At 33.2% G+C, this 24,244-nt stretch overlaps 1 protein-coding gene across 7 annotated transcripts in view; it reads right to left on the bottom strand.

Annotated features, from left to right (window-relative positions):
- The window catches only part of GRIK2 (glutamate ionotropic receptor kainate type subunit 2), a 639,626-nt gene that overhangs the window by 379,382 nt on the left and 236,000 nt on the right, over positions 1-24,244 (bottom strand). For all 7 annotated transcript variants that reach the window (XM_007169640.3, XM_007169639.3, XM_028163387.2 and 4 more), the window contains 2 exons: positions 8,630-8,797; positions 4,619-4,876 (listed from right to left, as the gene is read on the bottom strand). In XM_007169640.3, the coding sequence (XP_007169702.1) occupies positions 4,619-4,876; positions 8,630-8,797 (426 nt within the window). The remainder of the gene's footprint in view (positions 1-4,618; positions 4,877-8,629; positions 8,798-24,244) is intronic.

Consider the following 24,244-nt stretch of genomic DNA (forward strand, 5'->3'; position numbering starts at 1 on the left):
CTAAAGAGCTACCTAACCTAAAATGACCTCGGACAGATTACTTAATGCATTGGAGCTTCTTTGTCTAAACACTGGATATAATAATACCTTTTTATGCATTCATTCCTTCAATATTTATTTAGGTATTTCCATGAGCCAGGTAATACCTAGGTGCTAGCGATAGAATGGTGGGCAGCCTTACGGTCCATCCTATTCAGATGTGTATTTGATTGAGTGGAAAAGTCAGACAAGAAAAGTCATTCATAATGTGATGAATGTTCTCATAGGGGATGGTCATGGGAGTACTGCAGTGCTATGGGGATACGTTGAGGGAGACCCATTCCAGGCTTGGGAGCTGGGGGTCAGGACGGTCTTTCTTTGTGACATCTAAGCCAGATGGTATGAATGTGTGTGTGTGTGTATGCAAATACACATGTGCATGTGTGTGGGTGCTTAGTGGGGAGGAGGAGCTGGGGCCAGAATGAGAGAAACAGGCGGACTGGACAGTATTTTCAGAATCTGAAAGAAATTTAATGGCTCAATTTGAAAGATGTAAGTGAGGGATTTAGACTCAAATATCATTGGAGAGGTACAGGGATTAGATGAAGTCAGGTCTTATAAGCCTTTCAAAAAAGTTTTAACTTTATCCTTAGAGCAAGTTTTAACTTTACCCTTAGAGCAAGTTTTAACTTTAGCCTTAACTTTATCCTTTAACTTTATCCTTAGAGCAAGTTTTAACTTTAGCCTTAACTTTATCCTTAGAGCAACTTCATCCTTAAAAAAAGTTTTAACTTTATCCTATTAAACTATTAATAGGACAATGCGTCAGAATTGCATTTTTAAAAATTACTTGAACTGCAGTGTGGAGACCGGACTAGTAGGGACACTGTTAGGAGGCTGCTAGTAATAATCCAGGTGAAAGATTTTGACTTAAGAATTAGTTAGAAAGCATGAAAGAAATGAACAGATTTGAGAGTTCATAGAGATGTAGAATTAACAACCATTAGAGCTTGATTGTGGGACTGAAGAAAGGTAGGAATCAAGGAAGATGTTCAAGTTTCTGCCTTGGGCTGCTGCTGGGCAGAAAAGCCAGTTACTGGAGGAAGCAAGGATAGTGAAGTGTTACTCTGTTTCCCTAGAATTGTTTTGTTTTTATATAATTGTTTTGAAGATTAAGTGCAATAGTTTATATGATAGCAACTACCTCAATGCCTAGTGCACCATAGCTGCTTTCTGTAGTCATTTCAATTCCCTTCTTCTCTTTTCCAAAGTTGTACCAGTAATTTAGTAGCAAAACTGGGACTAGACTCCCAGGCTTCTGTTTACCAGTCCAGAGTTCTTTGTTAATGGACTGCTGATCTATAAACAAAGATGAAACACAGGAATTTTAAAGCAAATATTCACAACTTATCCTGGAATTGCTTACACGCTGACAGCTATCCAACTTATTTTTAGTTTATGTTTAAAATGAATCATATGTTCCAAAATGACTGACAGAAACACAGTTTTGTTTCTGAAGCCAATTCTTTTCCATCATTTTGGACATCATTCAGAGGTATAACAGACTTTCAGGGCATTTAAAAGCATTCATCCATGACAACAACAAATGCTAATTATCATAAAAAATAAACAGCTCCTGTTAACATCGTTCTAAGAATTTCTCCTACTCCAGCCTATATTTCATCTATCATCCCATCTGTTTTGGGGGTGGGAACAAAGACTGGATGAAAGTATAATTATCATGTATCAAACTGGACAACACAACAAAATAGAAATGAATATAAGTGGGAGGAATAGCGTACATAATAAATCTGGAAAGGAAAAAAGAAACATATAAAATGCATCCTGCATCCTGCAGTAAACAGCAGATACACAAGTTCATAATAAAGTTATTAATGTTTATGTCATTGGGTATGGGGTGGATTTTTCTCCTATATCAGTTCACAGTTCAAGCTGTTATCAGATTTTCTCCCACATGATCAAATAGTCATCTTGTTCACTTGGGAAGTTTACAAATTCTCTCTGTTAAGTTCTGTTATTAAAATTCCACCTTGAGACTTTTAAACATATCCAAAAAGACAAAAAAAAAAGCCTACTTCTATATATTTATGAATTCATTTCAAAGACAATCTTCTATCTATCTTAGAGTCAGTTCTATCCCCTAAAAAATCAAGAATAGCAAAGTTCTAAAAGTGTGTAAAATTAAAAGGCCGGTTACAAATGCAATTATTTCATTACAAATAATATTAAAAACATGAACAACCACATATCCCTAAATAGAAACTAGAAGCTCAAGAGAGGCCAGGAGTTTGTTTCTTTTACTGGCATATACTCACACCTGGTACTGTCCCTGGAATGTAGCAGGGGCTTAATCAATGTTTGTTGAATTAAATATTGCATAAAATGGAGCATTAACATGCTTTTTTCCCCTCAGAGGATTTTTAAGGCATACTTTATGAATAATTCTGTAATGACTCTCGGTTAGCATTCATATTTAAATAATCAAAGACTTTTGGAATATCCAAGTATTGATGTCACCTTCAAGTGATCGTAGTGGTAAAGTTTCTTTTAAATATTAGCTTAAACTATTTTAATAAATGTAATCTTGGATCAAGTCTCCATTAAAAGTATATACATCTAATTAACTGACTATATTTATTTCTCTATTTAAATTTATCTCAATGATATAAATATTTAGAATATTATTCAAAGCAAAAGATCAACTACATATGAAACATTACTTCACCAAACTATGATGTGACCTTGATCACAAATCCCATTATCTCTTTATTCAGTCACTCAAGAACAACATATGTGAAGTAAAAATGTCAAATACATATACATACAAACAGAATAATGAGGAAATGTGATATATCATAAACATTTTGAACATTTGCCAAATTTCTTTCTACTATGAGGAGTTTTAAGATAATAAGAAATAAATATATAATATCACATGTATAACATACATATATATGTATAACATATATGTGTGTATATATACAGTGTCTATGTGCATATACATATGAGGATATGTGATATTTACTCAGAATTCACCTGAATTATATCAGAAGAGAAAGGAGAAGTAAATAAACTATGGATTCACAATGCATGTGTATTCATATTTGTATATTTCTATATATGACCATCCATAAACATAAGTGGACCATTTTGTAACTGAGCATGCCCTGGAGTATGATGTTACACACCCTCAGAAAAACCATTCACACAGAACCTGCCATTCATAATTTGACATACAGAACTTTACCAATGATAGAAAAGTAATGATTTGGAATATAACAATGCAATAAATTTAATAGGTCTAATTTAAGCTTAAAAACACATCAAAGGTACTTAGGTTATTTTTAAAGACTATTATTGCTGTATTTCTAAAGTTTAAAATTTTAATAAACATTTCACTTTTTTAAATCAAATATGCAAAATTACACTATTAATGTGTATTTAGACTTACTCTTTCTTATCCCAATTTTTAAAATTTTTCAAACTATTTACATTATTTTTCCAACCCTGTAACTCCCTGTTCTCTGTTCTCTTGGGAGAGTTCCTATCTGTCAATTTGCAAATGGTCAATTTTATTGTCAAAGGGACTAATTTCTGCACATAGTTCTAAATACTGCATTTATAAACAAAGTGAGCTCCTGGTGTATTTGGGGAGAATTTAAATTCAAATGAATTTCAATTTTGATGTAAACATAAAGGTATAGTGAAATGTTCTAGAATAAAATATTTTAAAATTCTAACTTAAAGAGCACTATTTAGACCAGTGATAAACATCTTAATGTGAAATTCCTTATCACTAGGTAATAATCAAAATAGTATGCAGTTCCTTTACCAATATAACTTCCAAGGAAATTAATACTTTATTTTTACTGTTTACCTCCTTATATTTCTCTGAGACTTGTTTTTATCTGATACCTCAAAATAACCATTCATATATAAAAATAATAACATGCATTAAAACAAGAAAGCACAGACCACCTCTAGCCAGCAAATATTCATTTAAAGACACGGAAATAAATACAACTTAGTAAATACTATTTTCCAAGTCCCTAAGCTATATCTACATATAAGCAGTTCCAAAAACTCAGAGTATTTCAATGGGTACTTTAACGTGCTATCCAGATATAAAGGTTATTACTTTTCACACATATTCTTTGCACATAAACAGCTATAGAAAATGTTAAGGACAAAGTCTGAATTTCTTTTGTTTTTTTCCTGGATTTCTTGATAAGCTTCAGTGACAGCCAGTTATGAGGCTTTACTTTGGGAAACTACCCTGAAATTAGTAGAAAAATTCTTTGAATGAATATTTCAATATTATATTTCATACTATCTCTATTCTTCATCCAATACTATGGTTCACAGTAACATCCTTCCTAGAACAAAAGTGCTTATTTTACAAATATAGAAAAAAAAAGTGTATGATTTTGTTCTTTGTTTGGACATATGAAATTAGTGTTAATGTTTCATTTCAAATGTTTTCCTTCCCTTAATAAAAAAAAAAAAAAACAAGAAAAGAACAAAAACAAACACAAAGAATACAGTAAGAATCTCGAATAAGTTTCAGAAAATTACCTATATTTAAAGCATAGCCCCAAAGGCTACTGATTTTTCTTACCAGTGCTGTCATCATAGACAACTGTGACAGTTTTCCACTTGAAGAACTGCACCAAGTCCAAAATGGCACGGCTGAGTGAAGAGAAGTCTGGGTAGAGACTGACATAGAAGGAATCTTTGTTGTCTGACACCTGGTGCTTCCAGCGGGTCTGGATGTGGGGAACCCCCAGAGCATTGCAGATCGACTGCACTGCATTTGCTGAAGAGCTGTGTGAAGGCCCGAAGATGGCAGCCACCCCAAGAGACAGCTGATCACAGGCTGAAGAGGAGACAGAAGTCTGTCAATAATGAGAGGAGAGATGCCAGTGTGCCAATATTACCACATTATTATTGTAAACCCAAAGGCATCATCTTGAAGGAAGATTTGTCTTTAATATAACATCTGCATCTAGCTGATTTTACATTTTGTCTAACTCCAAACATTTTCAGTTTGTTACAAGGGAAATTCACCTAGACACCTACAGCTCGATGTTCAAATAATTCTACAAATAATGTCAATGTAATAATTCTACAAATAATGTCAAATAATAATTCTCAATGTTCAAATAATTCTACAAATAATGTCTCGTCCCAAGGGAGGAGAGGAGGAAGGAGAAAGAGGGGGAATATTCTAGGATTTAAGGGGAGAGGGTTCTTTTTGGAAGAATACTTCATATCGGGAAATAGTGTTCTTTCCCAAATTCACTGGTCATTCTCTACAATTTCAAATTCTTAATCAGAAGCCATTTATCTTCCACTGCCCATCCAAAAAGCTATGGTTACACATAGCTAAGTATCTGCAAATATCTGATGATATAGGTCAAGCGGTGCATACAAACACCTATACAAAACCTGACTTGAGTCATAGAGGGTGATTTCATAGGCATTAATCTCATTGAGTAGGAAGAACATCAAAGTATGTAATTAAATAGATAAGTATTTAATCGTCTTTATTTATGTGGCTTTTGGATACTATAAGTCTTCCATATTGTACTGAATTACTTTTTTTAAGTTTATATTGGGTTGGCCAAAAAGTTCGTTTGGGTTTTTCCATAACATCGTATGGAAAAACCCCGAACGAACTTTTTGACCAGTCCAATATTTACTTGTAGAAAAGTTTACTCACATCAATAATAATTACAGTAATTAAGAGAGACATAATTAAATCAGAAGGTATTCAGATGGGAATAGAAAGACTGTGACGGGACTTGAAATTCTATAAGGTACACTGAAGCAACTGGTAAGTTTGGGTCTAGAAAGTCAATAGTTATTGGAAACATGAAACTCATCTTTAAATAATTGAAGATCTGGCCTGTGAAAGAGGCTAAAGTTTGTTTCATTTGACTGGAAAAGGAAGAATTAGGGCAAATGTTTAGAAGTTTCTCACAAATTTTGATACAATTTAAGGGAAGTAAGAAATGTTCAAAAGTGGAAGTCTGCTCCAAGAGGCAATGGTTTGTATATCCCTGCAAATATTTAAGTATGACTAAGGAGAAATGTTATTGGGATTTAGGGATCAATTAGGTGTTCAGATTTAATCCCTCAAAAATAGTTTGTGATTCTACTGTGTAAAATTTTCTGATATTTTCCTTCAGAGATTTTGCCACATAAAATACAATGTGATGGATGGATTCTTAAGCATAGAGATATTTAATAAATAAATTTTAGTTGGAAAAAAAAGTTTACACTTTCTTCAAAAATTCAATATGATATAAATAAATAATTTTTGAATATATAGATTCTTACTTTTAAAATAATGATTGGAATTCTAAATCAGTAGAAAGGTTAGAGCCTAAAGTTTTTCACTCACACAGATTTTAATTCACATACATTGAAAATAAAAGATCTTTCTTCTCCAGATTTTTGACAAGTCACAAATCAAGAAAGTTAAAAACCACTATATTAGTTTACATAGAACTTTTTGAAGTGTGTTTCAAATAAGAAATAGAGTTTTCAGGTATCAGAGGAGTCATTTAAAAGCAATGTATGATTCAAATAATAATTCAAGCTCTAATGCATCAAAGTTTATTTATGGAGCAAAAGAGTATTATCTACTAAAAGTATAAGATCATATATCAGTGAAAATGTTTACATTTAAACATTTAACTTATATTTTTGCCTTGGAAAAATTAATTTAAAAAAACTTTTAAGAATGTCCAAATTCATTATTTGTTATTTTGTAATTAGTCATAAATATCAGTATTACATATATATTTATTGAGGCCCCATAAGATTCAAAAACTATGTTAGATTTCCCCTTTATATTATCTTTTTATATATTGCTGTGCCCTCCAACCAGCAACAGGTCGACAAGCAAGAGCTTCACAAGACAAGTTCCAAACCACAACATCCACCCTTTTAAACAACTCACAAAGAAACTTATTCATACACTTATTTGAGCTTTTTCAGCTTCAGGCCAAAGTCACTTAAGGAACTGGATTCCCAATGGATTTTTAATGGGTGACAAAATTTGTAAATCCTTTTTAATATTTTGAAAACGAAATGAGTTTACCACCTCATAATTTTGCTAAGATATTCCCAAGATAGTAAGCTGTTTGTTGCTAGAACAATCTAGTCCACTTTTTTTTTTATGTTGCTACTTTGAAGTCACCATTAAGAAATCTATTAATATTTTATTTATACTGTACTCATATTCCATATTCTTTGGTCTAAATTATTTCATTTGAGACAGAGCTTCTTCTTCCTAATGGAAATAATCATGAACTATGTCAATATTCGAATGCACCTGTCTTGCAGTTAATGACTTATTTTGCAATTATGATGACAAATGTAGTACTTCACAATAACCTTTACCCTTTTGTTCAGCCTTCAAAACCTTTCATCACCCTGACATGGTTCTGAAATGTGGAAACTTATTTTTATTCATAAAGATATGAATTCAAAGGGCAACAGAACATAGGTTTTGATAAACACAAGTAAGCTGGGGGAAAAGAAGGATACTTTCATCTCAAGAAATATTGTACCTTATTAACTGCCATTAATATTAATGAGTTTAGAAGAAATCTGTACCAAGTTAGAATTATAAATAATTATGTACATTTTTATGAATGTAAGGTAGCTAATAAAACAATATTAGCATTACAGAAAAGCAAACATTGTTTCAAAAATATCAATTTAGAACAAATGCTTTCTAAGTCCACTCCTTTGAGAAAATCTACTTTATGAAATTTAATTTCTGCTACATGAATGCTAAATATGCAAAAGAAAAGATCACCTACTTAGACAAAGTAAGCCTATAAAAACATCTCTCAAAATATATTTATTACTAAAACTGTTTGGTTAAAATAATGCCTCAATAATAGTTTCTCTATTACCTTCCTTCATATATGCATTAAATTCATATTCCAGAAAATTATATTTCTATTCTTATATTTAAAACACAGTTTTACAAAATAATAAAAAAAATAAAATTCATAAGGTATTTTTATTATTTCTTCATATAATCTGGTTTTCATATCATTAGTCATTTATTTTCAGTCACAAAAAGAAACATCAAGTGGTTAAAAAATGGGCATAGACTATACACAAATGAAAGGTTGTTCAAATTTTTCCAATTAAGGTTAGACTGACTTTTTGAAGTCACTTGGAACCACAGAACTTTCAAGGTAGTCAGAAAATTGAGACCACAGTAATAGAGTGGAATTGACACATAATGCAAATAAAAATGTAAAAATTGATTGTAAAACTTCGTAAAATCCACAGATGGTATTGTTTTATTTTAGAAAGTTCTTAAAATAGGAATAGTTTAGTAGCAAAACAAAAGGATTAATGGGGAAAAAAAAATTTCACTATCCCAGACTTCATTGCATTTCATGTTATAAGCAATTATTTTTTCAGTAGTTAATCATATCACTTTACCTTCCCTGATAAAATTTATGTGCAGTTTGAAAAGAAACATTTGCATGAAAATATTCCTAATGACTTATTAATTACTTTTGGGATTAAGAAATCTCTTAAGAATAGCTGAAAATTTGAATTCCAGAAAACATACTGTTAAATATCTATCAATTACCTTTCTTGGATGCTTCAAAACTGTCATAGAGGTTTATCTTCTGGGTGTCATAGGTTAGGGTGGTATTGGGCAACAAGGTTCTGTTTCTGTTGATTGTGTTCACAGCAAATCTGAATGCAAGCTCCTCGGCTCCCATTGGGCCAGATTCCACATATTCAAAAATACCACCTGGCAAAGAAAAAAAATAATCACACAGTTCTTACAAGATAGAGAAAATCTGGGAAGGTTTCTGTACTCTTATGTATGTATTTGTGCACTTATGTGTGTGTGTGTGTTTGAGTGATTTGTCTAAGTGCATGGAGTTTGTGCTTACATTTTCTATGAATTTGAATATTTGGGATGTGTCCTTTAAGATAAATCCACACTGGCAAAATTTCTTTGATATTGCTACCAAAATTTACCATGATTTGAATATGATTTTGCCTTTTTATTTAGTAATTGCTTCTTTTAGGGCCTAGGTATACATAGATCTTGCCTTAAGTACTGAACATTAACCCTCAAAATTTTGCACACAGTTAGAAAATAATCAATCCTCTATATTGATATAAAGCTATAAAGTTAGCATTGGGAAAACTGGATTAAATTTGTCTCTATTAATTCAGAAATCAGAATTCTTTAGCATAATTTTTATGGCACTTACCATGTTAAAAGCCCAAAATACTTATTCACTTGCAAATTCCAGCATCTTACTTGCAAGAAAAAAGGACAAAGTAGCATTTCTCTATTTGTTTTACTCTAAATCCTTTTTCAAAAACCACTTGACATTTTTGAAAGATAACTCCCAAACAGTGCAAATCCCTTAGTCAGTGAATAACACTGCAGCATATAATTTTGGCCATACAATGTAGACTATAATTTAAAGACACGTCCTTTCCATTTGTCACCTTCCACCAGCTGTGCCTCAGTCCAGTTCCCTCATTCGTGTCCCAGCCTTGACATCATCTCTCTCTTTTCAGTTATAAGTGACCTAACTGGGACCTTTGTCTCCAACAGAATCTCTTCCTTATTGCTGCTTTGGTGAATGGAATGAAAAAGGGAGCACCTGATAGCTGACACCCTCCAACCTCTGTCCTTAGGAAACCAGAACATTAAAATTAAAGAACATTTATTTTTCTCCCTTTCAAATTTCACACCATGTGCTCTCAGCACCGTCATTCACATATTAAACTCCCTTGAGTAGGGCATTTCCACAGCTTGCAATCCATACCTCATCAAAAATCTTTTGACACATGAATGTCAGATGACTATACTATCAGCAAACTACCTATTCTAAATTAGTAAGAAGTCATGGTATAGTAATAATTCCCCTAAATGTGAAGAATTAGGACTCAGAAGATACCACAGTGATTGGAAAAATTTATATTCAGGAAGCATTGGAAATTTGTCATTTTACACGGTATTAGTTAGAAATATTTCTCTTATTTTTTCAACTAATTTGATGGTGTAGTTACAGAACAATCAACTGTGTGAAATTGTACTCCAAATATGTTTAAAATCTTTGGTGACTTATGCTAAGCAGAAGGATATTAAGTATTTACATGCCTAATGGGTGTCAAGAACAAAATTAGATGTCATATATGTGGAGGAGAACAGTGGTAAGAGCATGGACTCTGAAGCCAAACTGAGTTCACATTCTGGCTCGGCCGCTTGTAACCCAGGTAAATTAGCACAGTTGCTTCAATCCTCAGTCTGAGTTTCTTCATCTCTAAAAAAGGGATGATAATGGAGGCTACTGCATACAGTTGTTGTAAAGGGCAAATGTTATCTCATAACAAGTCACTTAGAATCAGTGGCTGCCATAGAGCAAACATTCCATCAGAGTTTAAGGTTTCACTAAATCTTCAAAGCAACCCCAAGTAGTAAAATTTTACAGGAAACAATACTTTGGCCAAAGATCATGCAGCTTATCAAGTGATAGAGGCAACATTAGAATCTGTTCACGCCTGACTCCAAAGCCCTTGTCTATTCCACTACAAATTAGTAGTTTTCTTCAAAATTTCATTCAGGCAGAATACACAGAAATTCCTAAAATGTGAGATATGATGACTTTAATAATAATACGTAATCAGAATTGTAAGATCTTAGATATGGAACAGAAAAATAGTTGAGTAATTGGAAAGTACTTCTTAACCTTAATTAGGAATACAGAATCAATTTTAGAAATGCAAATCTGAAGTTGTTTCTTCATGGCAAAATAAAATGGAAAAACTATATCTACTTTCCTTAGTTCAAATTTTAATTTGAATGTGGTATAAATACAAAATAAGGATACAGAAATGGTCAACACATGATGATAACGGGTTAAAACTTTTCTATCCTTCACCTCTCTTCAAAATAACAACCTACTTTGAAAATTATGTGTCAGAGTCATCTAAAATTGAAAATACACCAACCCTGTGACCCAAAATTGCACTCCAGGATATATACCCAAGAAAAATGTGTATACATATTCATCAGAAAACATGTACAAGCATATTCATAGCAGCATGGAATAAATGCATCAGTGAACAACTACATTCAACAGTAAGAGATGAATCTTACAAACGAAATGCTGTAAGGAGTCAGACACAAGGGAATATTGCTGTATGATTTCATTTTTTAAAAAGTTCCAAAAATGGTGTTGGGTGTAGGTGCAGGGAGGGTGAATGATGGGCTTCTGAGAGCTGGTGGTATTCTGTTTCTTATCCTAGTTGCTTGGATATATATATTATTAAGGCTTTACACTATGGGTTGTGTATTTTGGTTTATATAGATCATCCATTAATAAAATTTTACATTAAAAAGCAATTGCATAAAAGTGCTAAGGCTTTTCTAAGTTTGATAACAGAAGCAGTAAAAATAAAGGCAATACTGCTGAATGTAATTTGAAAATTTGAAAAAAATTCATAATCAAACTCATTAAAATGATTAAAGGAATATGAAGAAAATATATGAAAGTATGTTAACTAAATACAAACATAATATATTAGAAAAAAAGGTTGGTATCTTCAATATAAAATAATATTAACAAGAAATATAATCACTCCAATGGAAAAAGTGGCAAAGAAAATGAATAGATAATAAATATTACATGCAAATAATCAATGAAGACATGAAAATGTGCAAATATAGAAAAAAGAAAGATTAAAACAATGAGATGGAATTTTTACAGATCAAAATTATGGAGGTATGAGAAGAAGTACAGTTGAAAAGGAAAATAAATTGATATAAACTTTCTTGAAAACTTTTTGTTAATCTATCAAGCTTTAAAAATATCATACACTTGAATCTGCTAATTCTACTTATAGGAAACTGTGGGCGATTTAGCTACAAGGGTGCTCACTTCGTTCATAAGAACAATGTGATTAGAAATACTCTAAATATCCAGTGGGAGGGGATTATTTACATAACTATGGTACATTTAATTAATAAAATACTCTGCATGTAGCCATTTTTATTTTATAGAAGGTATCTGATGACAAAACATGCTTTATAAGAAGTTACAATTTGCACTTATGCTTAACAAAGTATTAAGTGTGGTTCATTTTAGATAGGCATTTGATTAGTTTTCTTGCGTCTGTTTTAAATAGTTAACAATGAACCTGTGTTAATCTTACAACTTTAAAAAAAAATGAATAAAATATGTTTTAAAATGAAGCTAGAATATTAAGGGATAGCAGAAAACAGGAGAGTAACCAGAGATAGCATGAAATTTCAGGATGTTTATTCATTTGTTTCTTTTCTAATGAGAAAGACAACATATTTATATGATGGGGGAAAGAACCAACAGAAAGAGAAAGTTAAAAGACAGAAAAGAGAGGGGATAACTCATGAGTTATAACTCCTCAAGAGCCAAAGAGGATCAAATCCAAAGCATGGGAAGTAGGCTAAGCCTTGGATAGGAGGACACCTTACTTACTCAAGCCATGAGGCAACTCTCTGTAATCTGTTGATGTGAAGATGAGCAGAGAACTGAGAAAGTACATATTTCAGTTCTTTTCTTTATGAAGTAGAAAATAAAAGTTTATGCATTTGATTCTCTGAGGAAGAAATCAGCTATTTTTATTCTAAAAGTATATCTTTGGTTTTAAAACTTCCTAATAAAAAATTGAAAGGCGAAGCATTTTTTCCATCCGTTCTTAGACCTGCAAAAGGGTAGTTGTTCACATGATTTTGAACAGGGCTTATTCTCTTACCTTGAGAAATAATATTTATTTTGTGCTATGTACCTCCTATACAAGGTGTTTGCTTCTAGACTTATTCTTTTTATTATGAAGTGTCAGAATTGTATGTAGCATTTCATAAGCATGTGGTACATGAAGACAGAATTGCTACCCTAAGGAGTTCACAAAAACATGTTTGGTGGATAAAATACATTTCAGGGTAATAAAGAACATAGAAGAACTATATGATCCTAAAGCAGCATCTTAGTAATCTATAATTAAGTGTTTCCAGAGACTTGTACCAAGATTCACACAGTTTCACATTTTCAAGAAACTAGAGACCACTTTCTCATTATCATCACATTCCCTAGTTTCTATTGGATACAAGCAAAATTTCACTGTTTTCTTATACTTACCTTTGGTTTTCTGAAATTAAAAAAAAATCATATAAGATAATCATTCTCACAATTTTATTTTTGTTTGGTTTAATTGTTTTGTCTCGTTGTTTGTTTTAATTTAGGAAAGGCCATCACATCTCACATAACCTCTGTATCAAGCGATAAGCCTGCAATTCTTTCTCCAAGCTTATAGTAAAAGTTAATAGTTTTCATCATTCTATAAGAGGCTTGTTAGAGAAAAAAGAGAGAAACAGAATAGAATAGTCTTCTTTTCCATAAGCAGAGTTGCCCCACTTTGTTTAGCAGATACAGAAGCCCAAATGGCAAGGAATCCCTCATTTACACAGAACTCACAGCACTGCAACTTTCCCTATCACAGGCTCTGATTCACAAAAGAACAGCATTACCCAAGACTTGAAATAAAAGATTTATATTAGTCAACTGCTAAAGCCTATCCATATTTTTTTCTCTTTTAGGTCCATTTTAACTACTACTGAGGGTTGTATGACTCCTAAACCTGTGATGGACGTGCCAACCAATCTCACGTCTAACTTCTAAGACTGTTCAAACAGGTCCTATCATAAAGTAGGTACAATCAGTGTCTTACAGACATTCAGTTCAATAAAGGAATCGATGTTGTGAATGATACATCATCTGTTATCCTCTCAGAAGATATGCTGTTTCTTTCAATCAACTGTTATAATAATCTTATTTTCTATCTAAACAAATGCAAAAGATGTCCGCCTCATTTCAATTTTCTACAAATCCTTATCCAAAGGATAAAATCATCTCTTTCTTTCTCTCTCTCCACTATGTGAGGACACAGAGGGAAGGCAGCCATCTGCAAGCCAGGAAAAGCAACCTCGCCAGAAACTAAATGCTTCGGACCTTGATCTTGGACTTCCCAGCCTCCAGAACTTTTGGTAAAAAAATGTTGGCTTCATCTAAGTCAAGGAGTTGCAGGTCCAAGAAGAGGCTGGTCAGACGAATAGAAACCCAGCTTGCTGTTCAACAACTTTAATAAGATTGGTCCTTAAGAGTCTTCCTTGGGTGCTGGCTGGATCACTTCCTGAGTAGCTGCAGCTTGAGGAATCTTCCACTGGAGGCGGCATCACATCAAAGTTAGAAGGATCCTGTCCTGCATGCCCCAGACCTCACCTTTCCAAAGTCCCAGAGAGAATGACCAGCGTCTATATCATCACAGCACCAACCCCTAAACCCCCAAAGTTTAAAAGACACAATAACATCCCAGAGCCAAAGGCAACCACTGGAACAGCCTTCCCTCTGAGCCTCAATACCCTTTGGTCCAGAGCTGCAAAGTTAAGTGCCTACACTGGAGATTCAGTAAGAGGTGGTGAGGACTGAAGAGCACTCACCCCATCAAAAGGGAAGTTCAACTTTTTAAAATGCTCTGCTGACTAAACTCATCAGAATACACCCACTAGACCACTAGTGAGCACTGCAGCAGATGAATGTGCTTCCCAAGGCAAAGCCTAGACCCCTCATATTACCGTGGTAGAATTTTTGCTGTCACACACAGCCACTACCTGGGGGAAATACGAGATGGAAGACAGAAGACAGATGCTCCAAGGCTTTCCCTGGGTGCTAATAAATTCGTCCCTACTAGCCAGACCATCTCATTTAAGAGCTTAAAATGCTGTTAGACGACATGTCCCCAGTGGTTAATTTCACACACAAATTAGCACAACCTGCAGAGGGGGTAGAGGAAATCTACCACCCACACAGGCTTTCTTTCTCAGAAACACTTTCCAAAGAACACTTCCATGACAGGCCAAAACTTAGAAGTATATGATCGTGGTACATCCAGGCCCATAACATTCAGGTTCATTCATATATCCCTTTAGAGAGCCCCTCTGACCCCAGCACAAACGGCATCTCACCACTGAGGGTGGTCTTTGTCCAGGGACACAGCCTCTACAGGATTACAGGCAACTTTGAGCAAAATTCAGAGCCTGGCATGGTGTGAAATGCCCAAACCACAGCCACGGATGAACAACAAAAACAGGAACAAAAAAAAAAAAGATAAAATCATCATGTTTCTTTATTAATATCAATGGTCATTTAAAAAATGCCCTGGATATTAAATGACATTAGGGAATTATTTTTTTCTCCTTAGGAAAAATAATGATATCGTTTATGTAAGAAAATATCCTTGTTCTTAGGAGATCCATGATGAAGAGCTTAGGTGTAAGGCATCACAGAAACAAAGATGGAAAAACGTTAACAACTGTTTAATCAAAGTGGTGAGTATAGGAATATTTATTTCATTTGAATTTTTCTGTATATTTAATAATTTCATAATAAAGTTTGGGGGAAAAAGAAAAAGGACAGGATAAAATAAAACTCCTACACTTATCATTTTGTTATTGCTGCATGTTTTTAGCAGATGTCTCAAAAAGACCATTAAATCAATCTGCAAATATTTATAAAAATACTCACTATGTATTAATACTAAAATTGTATTATTATTGTAAATGTAAAGGATACAGGAGTCTAAGAATGACACAATCAATTAATTATCTCATCTACCCATCCTTTGGATATTCAGATTGCTTCTAATACTATTGATACATATGGGTCTCTTAGGAATGGCAAACCTGCTGCTATCTAAAACTTCCTTCTTCTCTGGAAGAGTTCTAGCACAAAGTTCTCTCATCTATTAATCCATCATTTGCTCCCTGAAGCTTCTAACCATTTGCTCTGATTAGAATAAATTTAAGCCGAGTTTTCACGTGATCATCTTCCAGAATTTGAAAACAGATACCAAGTTCCTACTATATTTCCTTTTATCCAGGTTAAAACTTTTAAATCTTTTGTTTGACACATGACAATTCTGATCCATTCATTTCTCTAGTTATTTTTTTCTCTAAACATACTCCAGTGTATCACAGCTCAATGTGAGTCCATTTCTTAATCATATTCCAAGTGGGTTCAAGCAAAGTAAATTATAATAGGACTGCCAGCTCCCTAAGTTAATGTAGTATACATTGTATAAAGAGTGCGTTTTTTTTTTTTTTAGAATACAATATCATACTGCTGATTCATCTTAAGCTTGCATTTAAAAAGTTTGTGATGTACTATTTTTTTTTTTATTTTCATGTGTCCCTGATTAATATCGTCTATTTATAGTTGGTTTAATTTTCTAATTAATACTATTTGGATTTTGATTCTATCAACTCTTTATTAATATTAATTTATTCAGTTTCTAGTGTACCAAGGCAAGTTATTAATACTACGGAGATATATGAAATGTGTTTATTTTCCCTTTGCCTTTAGGTCATATTCAGTCCAAGTCAGTGGTAAAAATGTGGAGCAATAGAGAGTTAAAGACAAAGACTCAGGTCATAATCCCATGGATACCTCTACTGGAAGCTTTCCCTATTGTTAAACTAGCTAATGATCTTCTTAATTATTTTACCTAACAGTTCACAGTTCTCCATCACTTCTACAGAAACATCACTGTACACTTTTCACAGGCTTTACTTGACTAAGTCAGAGGCACTATGCCTTCCACACTGTAATCCTGCCTCTCCACTGGATCTTCTACAGAGCCCTCCACCAACTCTGGCTTTTTTCAATAGTTTCTCCACACTGCAACCAGAGTAATATTTCTAAAATACAACTTTAATCTTGTTATTTATTTTCTAAAATCTTTCAGTAACTGCCTAATTTTTAAGCTTAATGTTAATTACCAAGTTCTTCATAATCTATCTTCTGCCTTCCTCTCTAGGCTCTTTTCTTACTACTCCCACTTCCCCAGTGTTACAGCCAAATAAAACTACCTACCATTCTCTGAGTGAACCAAGGTCAAATGCCTCCATTCTTTCCAAATGCTGTTCCTCTGCCCAGAAACCTAGTTGCTACCTACACATACACACATGCGAACACACACACACACACACACACACACACACACACACGAACGTACACATATGCATACCTACACACATATACATACACATTAACACATTTTTGCAACCTTCTTTCTCTCCTAATGCATTGTGAGTCTTTGGCATAGTCCCCTATTCTGGGGAGACATTCCTTACTGGCCCTAACTCTAACTTGACTAATTTGTAATCTCTGATTTACATTCCCTCAGTTCCAGATCACTTTCAAACACTATAATGCATACTCCAGCAACTGAAGTTTAAGAAAGTTAAATCAGTCATTATTTGCAGATGACATGATACTATATATAGAAAACCCTAAAGTCTCCACCAAAAAGCTATTAGAATTAATAAATGAATTCAGTAAAATTGAATGATACAATATTAATATACAGAAATCTGTTGTCTTTCTACACACTAATAATGAACTATCAGAAAGAGAAATTAAGGAAGCAATCTCATTTACAATCACATCAAAAAGAATAAAATACATAAGAATAAACTTAACCCAGGAGATAAAAAAATGTATACTCTGAAAACTATAAAACATTGATGAAGGAATTTGAAAATGATACAAAGAAAGGAAAGATATCCCATGCTCTTGGATTGGAAAGATTCATAATGTTAAAATGCCCATACTACTCAGAGCAATCTACAGATTTAATGCAATCCCTATCAAAATAGGGACATTTTGATAGGGATTGCATTACCCTTGACATTTTTCACAGAACTAGAACAAATAATCCTAAAATTTATATGGAACCACAAAGACCCCCAAATTGCCAAATCAAGCTTGAGAAAAAGAACAAAGCTGGAGGTATCACACTCTCTGACTTCAGACTAAACTACAAAGCGACAGTAATCAAAACAGTACGTCAGTAGCACAAAAACAGACATATAGATCAATGGAACAGAATAGAGAGCCCGGAAATAAACCCATGCACTTATGGTCAATTAATCTACAACAAAAGAAGAATATACAACAGAGAAAAGATAGTCTCTTCAATAAGTGGTGCTGGGAAAACTGAGCAGCTATATGTAAAAGAATGAGATTAGAACATTTCCTCACACAATACACAAAAATAAACTCAAAATTGATTAAAGACCTAAATGTAAGACGTGAAACCATAAAACTCCTAGAAGAGAACATAGAGACACTTTGACATAAATCATAGCAATATTTTTTGGGATCTGTCTTTCCTAAGGCAAAAGAAATAGAGGCAAAAATTAAAAAAAAGAAGGGGGGACCTAAAAAACGTAAAAGTTTTGCACAGCAAAGGAAACCATCAACAAAACAAAAAGACAACCTACTGAATGGGAGAAAATATTTACAAATGATATGACCAATAAGGGGTTAACACTCAAAATATATAAACAGCTTATACAACTTAATATAAAAAAAAAAGAACCCAATTAAAAATGGGCAGGAGGTCTCAACAGTCATTTTTCCAGAAAAGATACACAGATGGCCAACAGGCACATGAAAAGATACTCAACATTGTTAATCATAAGGGAAATGCAAATCAAAACCACAATGAGATATCACCTCACACCTGCCAGAATGGCTATCATCAAAAAGAACACAAATAACAAATGTTGGTGAGGATGTGGAGAAAAGGAAACCCTCGTACACTGTTGGTGGTATTTTAAATTGGTGTAGGCACTATGGAAAACAGTATGGAGGTTCTTCAAAAAACTAAAAATAAAACTACCATATGATCCAGTAATTCCACTCCTGGGTATTTCACTGAAGAAAATAAAAATACTAATTTTAAAAGGCACAATCAGCCTAATGTTCATAGCAGCATTATTTACAACAGGCAAGATACGGAAGCAACCTAAATGTCCATCAATAGATGAATGAATAAAGAAGGTGTGATATATATATATAGGAATATTACCTGATCATAAAAAAAGAATAAAATTCTTCCATTTGTGACAACATGGATGAATCTAGAGAGTATTATGCTTAGTGAAGTAATTCAGACAGAGAAAGACAAATACTCTATGTTCTCAATTATATGTGGTATGTAAAAACATAAAACAAATGAATGTATATAATGAAACAGGAACAGACTCACAGGTATAGAGAACAAACTAGTGGTTACCAGTGGGGAGAGGGAAGGGGGGAGGAACAAGACTGGGATATGGGATTAAGAGACACAAACTACCATGTTAAATAGATAAGCAACAAGGATATATTGTAGAGCAAAAGGATATATAGACATTATTTAGTAATAACCCTAAATGGAATATAATCTATAAAAATGTTCAATCACTATTTTGTACACCTGAAACTAATATAATATTGTAAATCAACTATACTTAAATTAAAAAAGAAAGTTAAATCAGTATGAAATATGTTCAAACCCATGCTTACTCTGAAGGATGAAAGCTTCTAACAGTCAACATTCATTAAGAGGATACTTTATATCAGGCATTGTGATAAATATTTTACAAACATAAACAGAACGACATCAAGAAATGTTGAATCACACTTTCTGTCTTCAGTGTATTTCCCACTGTTATGTTATATTTTAATTCTGAATGTATCTCTGCTATTCAGAATTAAAATATAACATAATTGCTTACCTCCTTTATGTTCCATTGTCTCACAAGGTATTTTAATTTTTAGGCTAAATAACTTACTTTACTGGGTCTAATGTCCTCTATTTTAGCAAGACCTTGGAGCAGGTCCAGTACTTTAACAAGACCTTGGAGCACATCCAGCATCCTGAGAATTTTGCCTAAGGTCAGTTACACAGTTAGGAAGTGATGGATGTGGGATTCAGACACAGGAGACTTCGATCCAGGCTCCAGCTTTTAATCACTATGCTGTACTGCTTCCTGCTGGGTAAGACCACCACTCTTTACCCTCAACTTCTGGTAGTTTTCACGGCAGCTCTCCTTTTTCTGGATGGTAAACACTTTCAATTTCCTAAAACAGATTCTTAGAGTTTTACATTCATATGAAGTATGACCATTACACTCTGAAATTTATTTTGTGTGAAGTTGGTAGATGCCATCCTGGTAGATGCCATCACCTAAGTGATGCAAGTAGAAAAGAACATGCACACATGGACTTGAATGACTGACATGCCATGGAAAAATGAATAAGTAGGTCACAGCTCCCAAAAAAAGATTGCGTGGAAAGCATATGGTATAATGTATGAATTTTCCAAGAGGAGGAGAAGTGATCCATCTCTACTTCACATTGAGAAACACCCCTCACTTGTTTTTGACTTCCTTGAGTCATGAAGCAATGGGTATTTATAATTTAATTAAATGACTGGCTACAGCATTTTGAGACATTTTTCTAGTGACAATAACATCCTGAATTGTGATGTTACTGGTGTAGTCTCATCCAAGCATACAAATTAGCACCCTTGTCAATATTTCAAGTAAACTAAAAACTATACAAACATGTGACCAATGAAAATTTTGTCTGTGGAATGTCCTGTAATTTTTTGCAGTTTTAGCACTCTGCAGTTCTTTAACTACAGAAGCTATGAAAGCTACTCTTGCATACCACTTTTACATCTGTTATATTCAATTCAACTCAAACTTGTAGTGAGCATTTGGAAAAAGGAAGCTGCTGATAGTCTAGAATAAAGAATATGAGTTAGATGGCTCATAAAAAGTGAAATCAAGTTGCAGGAAATAACATCACAGTTCCATTGGACAAAGATTGGTTACGCTCAGGCATGGAAATGTGCTTTCTTATTTTAAAAATAAATAAGCTTTTAACTTTACAAACCTTCTACTGTTTCCAACATATTTTTCGCTAGTGAATGGAAAATAGGTGTTGATTTTTTTTTTCCTTCTACAAATGGACCCTTAAAATCACAGAGAGGACCATGGAGTTACACATTCAAATAATATTAATTTTAAAGTAGATGTATTATATACTGAGAGGAAAATTGGGGAATGGATACTTAAATGTTAGCAATTTAGGACCTAGAAGGAATGCATAATGATTGGGAAGGCAGATGCTTGAATAATATCGAGCTATAAATAGACCAGATCAAACTGAGATAACAGGGAAGGCAGCTACGTGAATAATCACCATATAAAGAGTATAAATAACACCAACTATTTGAGGGCCAAGAGCACACACTTAATTATATTGATTTTTAAGAAATAGGTCAGCTAAAAGAAAAGGCAAAAGTGATTGAACGACCAAGCCCCTTCACTATCCAGACCAATGTGTTCTCCTCTGCAAAATGAAGGGGCTGGGTGAAATGATCTTGAAGATCAGAGATTCAGAAAACTTTCCTGATTCTAAGGTTGCTTAAGAACTGCTCGGTAAATTGAGAAGCAACACTGATTCTGTCAGAAGTTAGGAGCTGGTTAAATGCCAGTCTCTTGCAAGTATGGTACAGCCTCCCTTCCATTTGCAAAAAAAATATTGATTTGAGAAATCCTGCATCCAAAGATTACTGAATCCAGTCAATGAAAATATAGATACAAATACATTTTGAGTTTGCAAAGAGCACTTAGGTGTTATGAGGCTAAATTAGAGGTGTTAAAATAAACTTCCTTAAGTCTTAATCTAAAAACAGTAATAAAAAAAGATGGCTAGCAAATTGATATTTCAAAAAATCAGCAATCAGTTTAATAGTAATCGTGTAATCCATGAAGCAACCTAAATAGGTAATTTGATATCACATACAAAATAATTGACATTATTTATCTGGACTATAACGTCAAGAAAGTCCTTTCATTTTCCCTTACATATTTATTTTGCAGAGTTTCTTAACAAAAATCTTCTTTATGCTATTATTTTGTGTGTTTATTATTTTGTTTTAAATGAGGGGATTAAAAAATAATAAAGAAAGGAACTGTTTATTTATACCTTTTGGGGAAAGGTTCCTTAAATCCTTAAAAATATTTTGTTTCCCTTTTTAAAATCTGTAGTATTAATCAGATCTAAAGTTTTTTGAGATTATTAAAAATTTTTAGGATTCGTGTTACCATTAATAAAACCTCATCATCTCTGTTGTGAAGCCCACCTCTCCACAAACTCCCTCAGATAGATTTCAAGCCTCTCATTTGCAATACTTTTTTCACTCCTCTTTTCTAGTACTTCCAACTGCATCGTGTGGCATAACCTTCTATTACCGTACATGGTTCCTCATGTATGGAACTTACTCATCTTTGACCCATTGGACTTAACTCAGTGCTAGGCATTCAGTGTGTGTTTAATAAATGTTTGAAGAATAAACCACTAATGTGGGGAGAGAATATGAGAGAATTGCATTATTAACACAAAATAAATTGAAGGAAATTAAAATCATATTTTTATACCAATATAATATAAAAGAAATATTATAGAAATTGACCACATAGCCATTATTTATTTTCCTTTTCCCAGGCAACTACGAGAATCATGTGGATCAGACTGTGTCCCTTCCTTGGTGATTCTCTTCACACAATCCAGAAAACCTCACTTATTTGCTAAAGCCCTTTATAAATTACAGTCTCATGAATTATTTTTATAATTAGGACAGTCTGTGAAATAGAAGACTATATCTCTAAGGCTAATTGGAATTTATATAAAAATTATAACTTCAGAACTAGGTTCAGTATTCAATAATGGATATTATTTCCTGAGAAATTTAAAAACTGAAAAAATTCAAAGCAGATATGGAAAGAAAATACTGCAAACAATTGTATATCAGGGAAATTGTAAATACGTAAATACAGTGTTAAAGTTACTAAGTTTCTTTTTCCAAAAATCTAACTCAAGAAAGCAGTGTGGAAATTTTAATTGCAGATAATGTGACTAAGCCAGTAGAGATCTAATATAGAAACAACGTACACATATGTGAGTATGCATGCAAAACTGATATACACCCACAAAGACTCATACAAAAGCAGGATCTGAAGAAAATTTAACTAGCTAGTTAATCCAGAGACAAAGTAGGGGAGAAAATGTAGTGGCCTGATACTGTCAAACAAAGCAGTATGTCACTGACAAAAACGTTTACACTGACTCTATGTAGATACAGCCTAAACAAGTGTACCTTATGATTATGATTATGTACTTAGATTATGAGGCTTTGTGTGTTCAGAATGGAGAGTGGGTCAAAACATACACACACGAAACATATTTTCGTTGAAAATTGGTACTACTCCTAAACATACCCTGGAAATGAACTATGGATCTACAATCAAGCAAAGCTTAAAAAAAAAAAAAAGTGTCTAAAATTCATAAGTTAGTGAGACTAGCCTGTAAACTCAAGCATTTGCTATAGTTGAATGCCTACCTCTTAGCTGAGTGTCTGCCACACAGTAGGTACTCAATAAATATGTCCTGCATTAATATAATTTTATTGACCTGCAGAATCAAGGAATAGTCTTTGAGCAGATAATTCTGCAGGGCAAATTGTATCAGCAGAAAGGCAAATAGCACAGATATTGAAGAATTAGACAAATTATACCAGAAATTATACATGTTCAAAGATGTTCATAGCAGTATCATTTTTAATAAGGAAATAAACTAGAAACAATCTAAATGTACATCATCTGCAGAGTGGTTCTATATAGTGTTGGAAACCACCAATGGAATAGTGTGCAATCGTTAACATCCTTGGGTAGACGTACATTTATTGACATGGAAAAATATTCAGGATATACTGCTAATGAAATAGTAAGTAAAAAATTGGCATGTTTTTAAGAGGCAATATTATGTAATGGTTCAAAATAAGGTCTCTAGAGTCAGCCTGCTTGGGTTCACAGCCCAGTTCAGCCCATTGGAAAAAAATTGCTATGTTATATTGGTATTACCAAGTACTAACTTCATAGGATTGTTGTGAAAATTAAATGAGAGAATAAACTAAAATTCTTACAACGACAGAGGTATCTCAATAAAACTTAGCTATGCCATTTTAGTTATGGCTAAATATTTATCTATAGATACATACATATAAAAAAATACATAGAAATATGTCTGAAAGGATACATACCAAAATATTAATAGAGAATATCTATGAATAATAGGAATATAGATAATGACTATTTTCTGGACTTCCTGAAATAAAAAGAATTTTTATATATCTGAGATACCTTTGTAGACAGAAACAATTTTTGAGGATGGGGTAATTTAGGATGGAAGATTATACGATTTTAAATTCTTAGGATTGGAAAGAACCCAAGCTAAAGGGA

This window comes from Balaenoptera acutorostrata, chromosome 14 (assembly GCF_949987535.1).
Source record: "Balaenoptera acutorostrata chromosome 14, mBalAcu1.1, whole genome shotgun sequence".
Lineage (NCBI taxonomy): Eukaryota > Metazoa > Chordata > Mammalia > Artiodactyla > Balaenopteridae > Balaenoptera > Balaenoptera acutorostrata.